General features: G+C 39.0%; 1 protein-coding gene across 2 annotated transcripts in view; it reads left to right on the forward strand.

The window, feature by feature from the left end:
• LOC129399330 (cytochrome P450 2C21-like) overlaps positions 1-14,388 on the forward strand; it is a 30,608-nt gene extending 16,220 nt beyond the window's left edge. The window contains exons 5-9 of one of the 2 annotated variants that reach the window (XM_055118970.1): positions 5,264-5,440; positions 8,989-9,130; positions 9,783-9,970; positions 12,125-12,266; positions 14,318-14,388. In XM_055118970.1, the coding sequence (XP_054974945.1) occupies positions 5,264-5,440; positions 8,989-9,130; positions 9,783-9,970; positions 12,125-12,266; positions 14,318-14,388 (720 nt within the window). The remainder of the gene's footprint in view (positions 1-5,263; positions 5,441-8,988; positions 9,131-9,782; positions 9,971-12,124; positions 12,267-14,317) is intronic. The other variant, XM_055118971.1, reaches the window with a different exon arrangement.
• The last annotated feature ends 533 nt before the right edge of the window (positions 14,389-14,921 follow it).

Here is a 14,921-nt window from a genome sequence, read left to right on the forward strand (position 1 = left end):
GCCTCTGTGGCAGGGCATTCCATTTTGTTCTCTCTCTCCTTTTCGGTGTTGTGGTTTGAAGAGGGGTTTTGAATGGCGATCTTTTCAACGTAAGGTCTACTTTCAGAATGCATCACCCTTACCGAGCATTTTACTTGGAGTTACCTTCTCTATCTGAGATGCCTTTTCCTCCAGCATTGAGGCCGGCTTCCAAGCCATGGAGCAAACCTCCTGGTACTTATTTCTATTTCTACTATTCTTGGGTGTTAGTCTCCTACTCTGTTATTTTATATTCCACAATTGAGCTCAATCTTTCTATGTCTATCTCTCCCTTTCTGACTCATTTCACTTAGCATGATACTTTCCATGCTGATACACTTATATGCAAAGTTCATGACTGCATCTTTTCTACAGCTGCATAGTACTCCATTGTATAGAGGTACCAAAGTTTCTTTAATCAGTCATCTGTTCTCAGGAACTTGGGTTTTTTCCAAATTCTGGATATTTAGACAGTGCTGCGATGAACATACAAGTGCAGATGTCATTTTATTTATTTATTTATTTATTTATATACTAAATCACCGTGAGCTACAGTTACAGAACTTTCTTGTTTGAGTTAGAGTCATACAATGATCAAACACCCATCCCTCCACCAGTATACATTTTCCACCACCAATGTCCCCAGTATCCCTTCCTCCCCCCGTCCCACCTCTCTCCCTGCCTCTATGGCAGGCACTTGTCCTCTTACTGAGAAATATTTTTAAGTGGTTGCTCTTTTAAATTAAGGAATGGAAGATTTCTCAATGGAAAATTGGGCATATGAAAAGCAATAAATCATTATGTCACAATGGTACCAGGGTTGAGCCAATTCCTGTTTATACCAAACTCAAGTGCTTAATGATCTGTAAAACCTTCCTAGCATTATGGTTAACAGAAATAACAATAAACAATAAGTCATAAAGCCAAAGTCTGATTTCCTCTAAGCAATGGCCTGAATATGTCTATATGTCTATATGTGTCTGTCATAGAGAACAAAGTATGATAGAGGGGTAGAAAATGGGTTAAGACCTTAACACAATTAATTTCTGCTAAAATATCTTACACATTTAAGTTCAACAAAACTTTCGAAAAGGATCATTTGAATGAGGTTCCCTGAAAATTTAGTTTCTTAGACTTCATAATAAAATTATTTCTTTAACACCTTTTTTTTTTTAAAATTTAAATTTTATTGAATCACCATGTGCAGGGTTACATAGTTCTCAGGATTATGTCAGTTATACAATACTCAAACACCCTTCCCTTCAGCTGTGCCCATATTCCATCACCAACCACCCCATTTTACCTCCCGCCCCCTCCCACCCCCCCCCGTCCCCGCCCTTGTAAGTGATAAGTTTCACTTCGTTTACGCTTTATCTTGGTTACAGTCCATGTTTCAACACATAACTCACTATTGTTGCTAGGGTTTCTCCCCAAAAAAGAAAAGACAGTCCCACTGTCAAGGAAGCATTTGATGGCTCTCCATTGCTGAGAATGTAGAGATGTTAAGTCCCGCTGTTTGTTACATAACTTTTCTATTTTTTCCCCCACTCGGCCCGCGCCACCGAGTTCACGCCTGTTTATTAATCACCACGCTGCCTGACAAAGGGAAACAAACCAAAAAAGATGGTTATTTCCTGTCATCAGCCGGCGTGGGGCTTTGGCTTAGTTGATAGTCTGGTAGAATGTCTGCAAGCAGTTTCTGGAACCAAAAGTAATACGCTGGTATTGGCCCCGGCTCAAGATTCCACCAGCGTCCCGCTGTTCCAAGTACACAATAATTTATTCCCTTGTATCCCATTCCCACGCCACCAGGTCCATGTCAGCTTAATGGACATCATACTATGGTTAACGCCACGCCGCGTTTCTTCCCGAGAAAGAAGGATATTTCTTCTCAGCCGGCGTGGGGATATGGCTTAGTTCAGTCTACAGAGATGGCTACCACTTTGGTAGCCTTCAATATTTCAGCAAAAGACTTACTATTCTTGTTAGGATTTCCCACCAAAGTCCGACCCATTAAAAAGGAACCATTTCATATTGTTGATGATTAAATGACAATAGGTTGCGCGGCCATGACAGCGGCCTCGCGGCTTTGAATTTCTGTATAAAGTCCAGGGAAAGTACAGCCAGAAATTACACGTCGCTACAAACTTTAACCCTATTATGGTCCCCCCAAAGTCCAACCCATTACAAAGGAACCATTTCATATTGCCGATGATTAGATGACATTAGGCTGCCGCGGCCGCTCGGTCTTGGGTTTCTATATAAAGTCCAGGGAAAATTCTGCCTAAAATTCTATCGCTACAATCTTTTGCCCTTCAACAAAACACTCAGTACTATTGTTTGGAGTTTCCCCCCAACGGTAAGCCCTGCCAAAAAGGAACATTTACACGTTGCTGACAATCAAGAGATATTAGGTTGTGCGGCTGCTATCGGTTTTGGATTTCTATATGAAGTCCAGGGAAAATTCTTTTGGTAGTTGCATCACTCGCTGGCAGCGCCTAGGCCAGTAGCTCCGAGCACACAGTTTGGAGGCATTTTGGGGGCGCCGCTCGTGTCCAAAGTGGTTCAGTTGCCTCCGGGGTCGATCTTGCGCGGGGCCGGAAAGGAGCGTCCCCACAAGGCTCTGTGCTTAAATGTCGGCCGGCACAGGGCGGATCCGGAAGTCCCGCTCCATCGGCTTTCCCGGGCTTCCTGCATAGTCTAAAAACCGGCTATTGCCTCGCTGCGTTCAAAAACAAAGAGTTGAGAGAGAAAAGAGCATACCCTGCTGGCAGCGCCTGGGCCAGTAGCTCCGAGCACACAGTTTGGAGGCATCTTGGGGGCGCCGCTTGTGTCCAAAGTAGTTCAGTTGCCTCCGGGGTCGATCTCGCGCGGGGCCGGAAAGGAGCGTCCCCACATGGCTCTGTGCTTAAAATCGCAGATGTCATTTTGACTATACTTTTTTGCTTCTCCAGGATATATTCCCAGCAGTGATATTGCTGGGTCAGATGGGAGCTCAAGTTCTAATTTTTTGAGGAGTGTCCATATTGTTTAACCAGAAGGGGTGATCAAGTTGGTATTCCCACCAACAGTGTAGAAGGGTCCCTTTCTCCCCACATTCCCTCCAACAGCATTTGCTTTTGTTCTTTTGGATGTGTACCATTCTCTGTGATGTGAGGTGATTTCTCAAAGTTTTTTTGATCTGCATCTCCCTGATAATTAGTGATGAAGAGCATTTTTTCATGTGCCTTTTAGTCATTCATATCTGTTCCTTGGAAAAATTTCTGTTCATTTCTTTGCCCCATTTTCTGATGGGGTTGGATGTTTTCTTCTTGTAGAGTCCAACCAGTTCCTTATAGACCCTTGATATCAACACCTTATCAGATGTGTATTGGGTGAATATACTTTCTCATTCTGTGGATTGTCTTTGTATTCTGGTCACTGTATCTTTTGCGGTACAGAAGCTTCTTAGTTTAATAGAGTCCCATTTGTTTATCTCAGTTTCCATTTGGTTGGTCAGTTGCGTGTCACCTTTGAAGATACATTTAGCTTCAATATCGATGAGAGTTTTACCGACCTTGTCTTCAAGGTACCTTATGGATTCCGGAGTGATTGTAATGTTTATCAAACTATCATTTGGAAATGGTGTGTTAGCAGATACAGTCAATGTTTTCAAATCAAAATTAAAACATAAAATACAGTAATAAAAAATAAAATATAATGCATCAATTATGATAAGGGTTTTATTTTGAGGCACTAATCTCTTCCTGATTTTCATATCTGTAGCTGGAGAGGGTATTGTAGAATGTGTTTGGTATTATTGAACACTGTCAGGAGATCTTATTAACCTCCAATGCATAATCATTGGGAACTTAAATCATGAGTAGATCATAAAATTATGATGTGTTCTACTTAGGAAGGACCTGAGGGATTGAACAGTCTGTGCTGCATTTTGGGAAAGTGGTGCGGGGTCATACTCAGAAGTGCTCCAGGCTTATTTCTGGTTTCTGTACTCAGGGATCACTCCAGCGAGGTTTGGAGGACCATATATATGTCCAGAGTTGAACTTGAGTTGATCGTGTGCAATGAAGGAGCCCTACCTGCTGGATTATCTCTTCAGCCCCAATGTCTCATTTTTAGAACAAGAAATTTTACTTGACTATGATAACATTTTCCAAATAAGACAACAATATTTTCTTAGCCAAGACAAGAAATAAACTACCCTTAGAATCTTCAGTCAAAAAAGAGCTGATTAAAATGAGTCAGGAAACCCTAAGACTGGCAGTAGCATCATGAATAAGGACATGGTGCAATTTTCTGAGAGTGTAAGACCCTAAATAAAAATGATTAATTTGTCTTTCTTTTATTTTAGTGGTACACTGTTTCTTCATGACAGAAAAGAAAGGTAGAAGTTCCTCAAATACTGTTGGTGATCTCTGAAGAAATAGGTAGAGGTAAAACTGGAATGACAATTGGTTCAGGCTTCATTACTGAATTAACTTGTCTAAGAGATTGACTAACTCTCCTTAACCTCCACATTTTAATTTAATTTAATTTTACTTATTTTTTACTAGCCTTAGGAGGAAGGTCTGCATTAGAACTTTTGAGAACTTTGGCCCTAGGGAGTGAATTATATTTTAAAAAATTATTTTAGGAACCATGGTTTACAAAAAATTTTATGGTAGGGTTCCATGCATAAAACAATCTAGCATCAGAAGGCAGAGTGTCTTTCCCTCACCACTATCTTATTAAAGACCAATTCTTGATATTTATTGATTTTGGGCATTTGATATTCACCTCCATTTTCCCCCATTGCCACATTTTCATTTTAGAAGAGGTAGCATAAATTTCAGAATTATTTCAGAAAGTTACAGTCAGGAAATGAATTTGGTTGTTTTCGAAATTGCTTTATGGAGCTGGAGAGAGAGCACAACGGATAGAGCATTGACCTTGCACACAGCCGATCTGGGTTCAATTCCCAGATCCCATATGGTCCCCCAAGCTCCGCCAGGAGTAATTCCTGAGTGCAGAGCCAGGAGTAACCCCTGTGCATCCCCGGGTGTGACCCAAAAAGCAAAAAAAATGCTTTGTAATTTGTGAATAATGTAACTTAGCTGTTTATTTATTCCCCTTCTAATTATTGGCATTTTCTGGTTAAAGAAACAAGTCTTATTAATATTGGCTGAGCTTATGGCAAAGTGTCTCATATGTATCATGTGCATGTAAGTTTGTTGAGTGAAATAATGAATGATTCTTTTTCTTCCAGCTCTACAATGCTTTTCCTTTTTTAATACATTATCTCCCAGGATGTCATAATGAGTTGTTTAAAAATATTGCTATTCAAAAAAAGTTTATTTTGGAGAAGATAAAGGAACACCAAGAGTCCCTGGACTTCAGTAACCCACGAGACTTCATTGACTACTTTCTGATTAAAATGGAAAAGGTAATTATAAAAATGATTACTCACACAATGCGAGAGCTATAATTTGGGTCTGATTCACTACTTTAACTTTGTGAGTGATAAGACTCATGGAGTGAGTCTTTCCAGTGATGTTAGGATAGTAAAAATGCTCTATATTTGTTTTTATAAACCAGTATTCTCCCAACAAAAACAAAATACTAGAGTTAAATCAATCACTTGTGAAACTTATTGCTTGTGCAAAGCATATATGGGACTTAAGATATGTCTATGGATGGAGTAATGGATTGGGTAAGGTGCTTACCTTACATGCAGGTAACCTGGGTTTGATTCCCTGAGTCCCCCAGGAGTGATATCTGAGCACAGAGCCAGATGTAACCTCTGAGGGTACTACTAGGTGTGGCCCCCAAACAAACAACAAAAAACTATTTCTAAATTTTCACTGAAAATGACTTAGGTTTTATGTAATAAAAATGCTTCTATTTCGGGGCTGGAGAGATAGCACAGCGGGTAGGGCGTTTGCCTTGCACGCGGCCGACCCGGGTCGAATCCCAGCATCCCATATGGTCCCCCTGAGCACCGCCAGGGGTAATTCCTGAGTGCATGAGCCAGGAATGACCCCTGTGCATTGCCGGGTGTGACCCAAAAAGCAAAAAAAAAAAAAATGCTTCTATTTCTTTTTTTGTGGGGTCTATAGGAATACTCTCGGGTCCTGGGGGCCACATTAAGTGAAGATTGCCAGGTTGTCTGGTGGTCCTGACTAGTAAGTGGTAACCCAAAATGAGTTTCATGATTGGAAGAAGTCATAATGAGGAAACGAAACAATGGTAAACGTTAGATAGTTCAACTTTAAAGAAGTCTATGATATCTTTACAGATATACAAGGTTTGGCTTAAACTGTGACTTAAATGGACACGGATGATAATATGTTCCAAAAATTGTAAGAACAGAGATGAAATGCCTAGAATTTCCAATAATATTCTTTTAAAAAATTTTTATGTTTATTTTATTTTATTATTTTGCTTTTTGGGGGTCACACTCAGTGATACTCAGGGGTTACTATTGGCTCTGAACTCAGGAATTACTCCTGGCAGTGCTTGGGGAACCATATGGGATGCTGGAAATCAAACCCGGGTTGGCTAAGTGCAAGGCATCACCCTACCTGCTGTGCTATCACTTCAGCACCTCCAATGAAATTATTTTGATTGTATTTGAGTAATTGTTTTGGGTATAATAATTATGAGATTGGAATAGAGAATTAGATTGGCAGGATCGATATGTATAGAGCAGCTTATCTGGAGACTTCAGTGAGCAATTTAGACTCAATACAATTGAAAATTAGGGCTGAGGAGATGGTACAGAGACAGCTGACAAGGGTTTGAATCTCTGGCACCACATATGGTTCTCTAAGCATTGCCAGGTGTCATTCCTGAGCAGAGTCAGGAATGGTCCCTGAATATGGAAGAGAGGGTCTCCAGCCCCAACATCTAAAAAAAATTGAAAGCTGATTGAGATTTGGCAGAACATGATAAACATGATGCAAGGGAAGTATTCTAGAGTAACCAATAGTATTTAGTGAGTGAGAAAGTGAGGAATAAGAAATGACTAATCGGTACAGTAGAAATGACAGCTGCGCTTGTATGTTCATTGCAGCACTGTTTACAATAGCCATAATCTGGACAAAACCTGAGTGCCCAAGAACAAATGACTGGTTAAAGAAACTTTGGTACATTAACACAATGTACTATTATGCAGCTGTTAGAAAAGATGAAGTTGTGAATTTTGCATATATGTGGATAAACATAGAAAGTATCATGTTAAGTGAAATGAGTTAGAGAGAGGGACAGACATAGAAAGATTGCACTCATCTGTGGATTATAAAGTAACAGAATGGGACACTAACAACCAGGAATCGTAGAGATAAAGACCAGAAAGTTTACTCTATGGCTTGAAAACCGGTCTCAAATGCTGTGGGAAATGGTCTTTCAGATATAGAAGGGAATACTAAGTAAAGGGTGTTTGGAGGACCCTCTTGGTTGTGAGATGCGTGCTGAATGTAGACTATAGATCAAACCCAATGGCCACTCAATGCCTCTTTTGCAAACTGAAACATCCACAAAGAAAAAGAGAACAAAATAAAATGCCCTTCCAAAGAGGCAGGGTAAAGAGGGGGGCATGGGGTGTGGGTGATGGGAGGGATACTGGTATCATTGGTGGTGTAAAATGGGCACTGATGGAGGGATGGGTACTCGATCATTGTATGACTGAAACGGAAGTACAAAAGTTTGTAAGTATGTAACTGTACCTCATGGTAATTCACTCATAAAAAAAAGTAATGACTCATTGGAAGATTGTATCTGATTGTATTTTATGGGTTTGGAGAAATCATAACAACTCAATTTATCTTAAACTATAGCACTTTTAAAATGTCTGACTAGTGGGGAGAAAGGGACCCTTCTATACAGCTGGTGGGAATGCCAACTGGTTCAGCCCTTCTGGAAAACAATATGGACGTGTCTCAAAAAATTAGAAATTGAGCTCCCAATGACCCAGCAATACCACTGCTGGGAATATACCCCAGTGAAGCAAAAAAGTATAGTCGAAATGACATCTGAACTCATATGTTCATCACAGCACTGATTACAATAGCCAGAATCTAGAACAATCCCAAGTGCCCTAGAACTGATGTCTGGTTAAAGAAACTCTGGTACATCTATATAATGGAATATGATGCAGCTGTTAGAAAAATGAAGTCATGAACTTTGCATATAAGTGGATCAACATGGAAAGTATCATGCTAAGTTTAATGAGTCGGAAAGAGAGAGACAGACATAGAAAGATTGCACTCATTCGTGGAATATACAATAACAGAGTAGGAGGCTAATATCCAAGAGTATTAGAAATAAGTACCAGGAGGTTTGTTCTATGGTTTCAAAGCTGGTCTCACATGCTGGGAAAAAAGGCAGCTCAGATAAAGAAGGGAACACCAAGTAAAATGTTATTGGAGATCCCCCAAGAAAAGGGAGATTCGTGCTGAAAGTAGAGACCGAACACAATGGCCACTCCATACCCCTATTGCAAACCACAACACCGAATTGGAGAGAGAGAGATCAAAAAGGAATACCCTGCCACAGAGGCAGTGTGAGGTGGGGGGAGATGGGGTTGGGGCGTGGAGGTATACTGGGTTTATTGGTGGTGTATTATGGGCACTGGTGAAGGGATGTGTTTGTGAACATTGTATGAGGGGAAAACAAGGTCGAAAATGTGTAAATCTGTATCTGTACCCTCATGGTGACTCACTAATTAAAGAAAAAGAAAGAAATATTGCTCTACAAATGAACACTGTAACAAGACTATGAATCAATTCCTTACAATCTATTGTAAAGATCATAGAGTTTTCAAATAAATGGCAAGATGAATTGGTAAAAAATATTAAAAAATAAAAAATAAAATAAAATGTCTGAGTAAATGTTCCCAAAAAGAAAAATCAAATAATGATATTAAAATGAAAATTTTATGATACTTCTATGGAGATATTAATTTATCAAGTAATTTTAATACCTTGTTCCTAGGAGAAATATTATAAGGCATCTGAATTTACTTTGGACAACTTGGTCACTACCACATGGGAAATATTTGGTGCTGGAACAGAGACAACAAGTACTACTTTGAGATTCGGACTCCTACTTTTGCTGAAGTACCCAGAAGTCACAGGTATGATCACAGATAATTGACAGAATAAAATTTCACGTAACCATTAGAAGTCAACACTAATGACTGTGCTGCTCTTTACCAGCTAAGACAATGTTCAAGTAAAATATTTATTAGTACATCTTCCTATCATTGGCTATGGTAAACTCAAGTTAGATTATTGTACTAAAAGAAAATAAGATGCTAATCAACACCAGAAATTTGGAGGGTAGAAGTGATTTTCCTGCTTTGGAGTTTTCTTAATTTTGGTCAGAAGCAGTAAACAGATGTGTCTTAAGATTGAAAATAAAAATTAAGTATTCTTATTTTTCTAAGAACTCCTTTCCAGGACTGGCGTGATAGTACTGTGGGTAGGACATTTGTCTTGCATGTAGCTGACCTATGTTCACTACCCAGCACCACCAGGTATGATTCCTGAGTACAGAGCCAGGAGTAACCCCTGAGCATCACTGGATGTGACTTGCCAAAAAACAAAACTCACTTCCTTATGTGATAAATAACTTTTGCCATTCTTCTGAGCATCTAATTTACAAGTATTTCCTGACAAATTTCTGAACAACACACAAAAAGTCCTAATCTTCCATGACGATTTTCCATGATTAAGAAGAAAAAAGTCTTCTTTGTTTCATATAAATTCTGATTTCTCTTTTGCCAGCTAAAGCCCAGAAGGAGATTGAGCATGTCATTGGCAAACATCGGAGCCCCTGCATGCAGGACAGGAGCAACATGCCCTACATGGATGCATTGGTGCACGAGGTCCAGAGAGTCATAGACCTTGCTCCCACCAGCTTTCCTTATTCTGTGACTCGGAATATTAAGTTCAGAGAGTATATTTTCCCAAAGGTGAACATTATTATTATCTACAGACCTGTTTAGGAGTTATATGACAGAAACTGTGATAATAATGCAGTTATAAACAACTAGTCTAAGTGAGTCTATAATCGGCTCCTCTTCAGATCTTCTTTCTGTGCAGCCGCTGTACACTTAGTGGATCTGAAAACTGTCGAATCAGTGAGAAAGGTATCTAATACCCAGTTTTAGTCAATGAATAGTTTGTTGCCTTGAAGTCTTTCTTCCTAGATATGAAGTTAGAAAAACAAATGAGACTGGGACAGAGAAGAGAGAGAGACCAGGAAATATCACTTGGTACTTCTCTCTTTATTTCAAGTATTTCTAATTAATTATTTCATTCTTACCAAATGTTCCTTTAAGAATGTGACATAGTAAAAAAAAAGAATGTGACATAGTGCATGATTGGAATTTCTTGGGTGATCATTTTAGCATTTAGGATATCATGGAGTCTGCTTCTATTGGTTTCCCACTATTGCCTTAATTATGGGTTATTTCCTCACAGATTTAATATTTTTTAGATTTGTATTAAAATTTTGAGAAAATCCTATTTGTTAATTTTTCCTGTCCTGTATCCTTCTTTATGAATTCTAGGTGCAAAAAGAAATTTTAAAAGATTTTTTTTTTTGGTTTTTGGGTCACACCCGGCGATGCACAGGGGTTACTCCTGGCTCTGCACTCAGGAATTACTCCTGGCGGTGCTCAGGGGACCATATATGGGATGCTGGGATTAGAACCCGGGTCGGCCAAGTGCAAGGCAAATGCCCTACCCGCTGAGCTATCGCTCCAGCCCCTTTAAAAGATTTTTTTTGTTTGTTTTTGGGCTATACTTGGCAATGACCTGGGTACCTTCCTCTGCACCCAGGAATCACTCCTGGTATTACTCAGGTGATGGTATGAAATGCCAGAGATAAAACCTGAGTCAGGTGCATGTAAAGCAAGTGCCTTACATGGTACCCACTGTGCCACTGCTCCAGCCCTTTAGGTGTAATATTTTAACCATTATCTCCTTAGTGTAAAAAGACAAGCACTCTTGTTAGTTCTCAGCCTTATAGATTAGTTTATGACAAAAATCCTCTCCTGGCTTATGGGACCATCTGCTTTCTGGTTATAACAGAGTAACACACTTGGATTGACATATATAAAAGCTATTTTGTGGGGCTTTTTTGTTTGCTTCTTTGCTTGCTTGATTGGTTTTGGCTTTTGGACCACCCCCAGGAGTGCTCAGGGCTTACTCCTACAGGGCTATGTGGTGTTGGGGATCCAACCCAGATCACCACATATAGGCAAGTGCCCTACTTGCTATAGTATCTCTCTGGCCTCAACATATAGTGTTTTGTCTTATTTTAAATAAGAAATTTGTCAAATTTATTATTTATTTACAGTCTACTAGGGATGAGCTACTGAAATGTTAAACTATTTTTCTGTGGTCACAGAGCTTAATTTTGTACAAAGGAAGGAGTTCATTAATTCTAAAAAGTAAACAACACATCATTATATTCAACTATATGTCTGAGTTTAGAAAAGTGTTACCATGCTCTGTCATCTCCACAAGAATAGGTAAATTGAAAGAACATATTAAAATGAGCAGATTATTAACAATATCTAATTTTTATGAGAAAGTAAAAGTTTTAAAAAATATTGCCACTCAGGTAGTTTTATAGAAGACCTTGCACTTGTATCCTAGAAATGAGTTTCTTTTATTTTGTGATAGTAGCACTGTAGCACTTTCATCCCAATATTCATTGATTTTCTCAGCAGGCACCAGTAACGTCTCCATTATGAGACTTATTACTGGTTTTGCATATCAAATATGCCACTGGTAGCTTGCCAGACTCTGGCCTGTGTTTGTGATAATACATTGACAAAATAGTAAAATTTATTGTCAGCAACGCAATTAAGAGAATTTCCTTGTTTTCACAAACGCAAATACTGGGTATGAGTTTGGTGTTGGAATCAATTAAAAGTGCCTTGGATTTTAACTGAGATATTGAAGACCTTTTATGTTGATTAATTAATTGATTCTTTGACATGGAGAAATCTTTGTGTGTCTTAACCTCTTGATCTATGAAGAAAAGGATTAATTGAGGCTTGTTTCAACCAAATGACCTTATTTATATTTCACTTTTTCTCCCCTCTTTATATCATGGCACAGAGATAATAACATCTCTGAGTTCTGTTCTACATGATGGCAAAGAGTTTCCCAATCCAGAACAATTTGATCCTGGCCACTTCCTGGATGAAAGTGGTAATTTTAAGAAGAGCGACTACTTCATGCCCTTTTCAACAGGCAAGTTTTTCAGCTTTTCTTTTTTATCTGACCTTCAGGGACCAACTTTGATAAGGAAGGATCTTACATGAAGGCTACTCTGAAATTTCTAATTATAGTAAAAATTTCTCAAGGCTGGAGTGATAGCACAGGAGCAGGGCGTTTGCCTTTCATGTGGCTGACCTGGGTTCGATTCCTCTGCCATTTTGGTGGGTGGGAGCAGAGGCCAGAGTAATTTGAGAGTCAAGGAGGGTGCTGTTATAATTTGACCAAATTCTGGAAGAAACAAGTGGCACACCCAAAATAATAAAGAGAGTTTAAGGAAGATACAAGTTTCAGAGACATAGTTAAGATTAAGAAAAATATCAAGGTATATATGGTAAATTATTCAAGACTAGTGTTATTGTGGAGATGCTACCATTCTAAGTGACTGGAGACACAAGAAGGCTTTTATTATAGCCTAAATAAACTTTTATACAATTCTACTAGTGTCTTGTATATCCTGGATATTAATCCTTTATCAGATGTCTCACATGAGACAGACACCCAAGGACAGTAGATACAAGGGCAAAAAGGATTGCCCCATAGCTGGAAGACTGCTTCATGAGTGGAGGGAAGAAGGCATATGGAATACAGAAGGGATCACTAAGAAAATGATGGCTGGAGGAACCAGTTGGGATTGGAGATGCATTCAGAAAGTAGATAATGGACCAAACATGATGATCTCTCAGTGTCTGTGATGCAAGCCATAATGCCCAAGAGTAGAGAGAGATTATGGGGAATATTGTCTGCCATGGAGGCAGGGGGAGGGTGGGAAAAGGGGGTTATACCTGGGATGTCGGTAGTGGGGAATGTGCACTGGTGGAGGGGTGGATGTTTGATCATTGTGTGATTGTAACCCAAACACGAAAACTTGTAATTATGTCACGGTGATACAGTAAAATAAAATTAGAACAAAATAAAACAAAACAATAAATAAAATGGGAAAGAACTGAAAAAAAAACTTTTAACAAAGAGAGACAGATGTTTTAATTGAAGATATATGTACCAGTGAAGGATTTTAATAATTGTCTAAAGGGTGTCTAGCAAGGAAGTGATGAAGTAATAAGCAGTCTGATGTTGTATGAACTTAATGCATTGAAATAATTAGGAGCTCAAGGAGCAACTAATTTCTGGGGTAAGGCAGATTTTGTTTAGCAGGGGGAATACCTGGCGTGCTTAGGGCTTACTTCTGACTCTGTGCTCAGGGATCACTCCTGGCAAGCTCAGGGGACCATATGGCCTGCCAGGCATAGATGTTTGCATAATATAAATGGCATTTAAATTAGATCTATAAGGATAAGGAGACTATTTGTAGGCAGAACGTAGAGAAAGACCATTCCTACTGGAGGACAACTGGAAATTAGATAACATTTGAAATTTCTAGTCTTAGTTTGTGGAATAGTGTAAAGTTAATCATGCATGTGACTAGTGTGATTTTTTTTAGATTTAGCCATGGTAAACTGGTAATTTTTTAGAAAGAATGTTATGTTAACATTAGCTTGTTAAGAAAAAAATCATTGTTCAGTCTTGGATTGGAAGCAGATGACAAAAAGTATTGTGTATATCTCATGTCAATTGGAATAAGTGAGTGTATTTGTGTGTGTGTGTGTGTGTGTGTGTGTGTAGGAAAATGTCACAGGTAAATCTTAGCAGAGCAATTTCAAGGTAGGTGTTCAAATAGATTTTTTATATACACTGCAGTATGTGCTAAGGAAATAAGTCAGGTTGACTTGCATTTAATTATGAGTGATTTTGTTTAGCAGGGGGATACCTGGCGTGCTCAGGGCTTTCTTCTGACTCTGTGCTCAGGGATCATTCCTGGCAGGTTCAGGGGACCATACAGCCTGCCAGGCATCAAACCTGGGTCAACTGCATGCAAACAAACATCCTATCCTCTGTACTATTGCTCTGACTCCAAATTATAAATGAATGCTTTTATGTATGTGTTAATTCCATGTTGGTTTGAGTTACCATTATTGCCATCTTAGAAATATAACTAAGGTAACATTTTGTTTATGCTACATTTTTAGGAAAAAGGGTATGTGTTGGTGAAGGCTTGGCCCGTATGGAGCTGTTTGTATTTCTGTCTAGCATTTTATAGAACTTTACCTTGAAGCCTCTGGTTGATTTAAAGGACATTGACACCACCCCAGTGGTTAATGGGGTAGTTTCTGTACCACCCTTCTATAAGCTATGCTTCATTCCATCCTAAAGAAATTGCTGGCTACTCTATTACAGAACGATGCTTTCTGGCCTATGTGCTGGCTTTTTCCATGTCCTCCTTCCTGCAAGAATGATATTTCTGAACCATGTCTCTTCTAATTGTCTATAGTCTTCAATATCCAGTTCAAGTTTCCTGCATGAATTTGAGTTCCATCTCTAATAAAAATATTGTTCTCTTATTTGTATATTATTGAGTTACCATGAATTACAATGGTGTTAAAGTTTATGCTTTTGGTGTACAAAAAACGACAAAGGCCCTTGTGCCAAATATCCTCCAGATTTTTCTTAGGTCATTTCCAGTCTGTCCCATTTCTAACAACCCACATTGCACCCTGTCTTGGTAACCTCAGTCTATTCTCAGACTCCACGTATTGTTTTATCTTTGGACATTATCCATCACTTTCCTGTGCT

The sequence above is a fragment of the Sorex araneus genome, chromosome 11 (genome assembly GCF_027595985.1).
Source record: "Sorex araneus isolate mSorAra2 chromosome 11, mSorAra2.pri, whole genome shotgun sequence".
Lineage (NCBI taxonomy): Eukaryota > Metazoa > Chordata > Mammalia > Eulipotyphla > Soricidae > Sorex > Sorex araneus.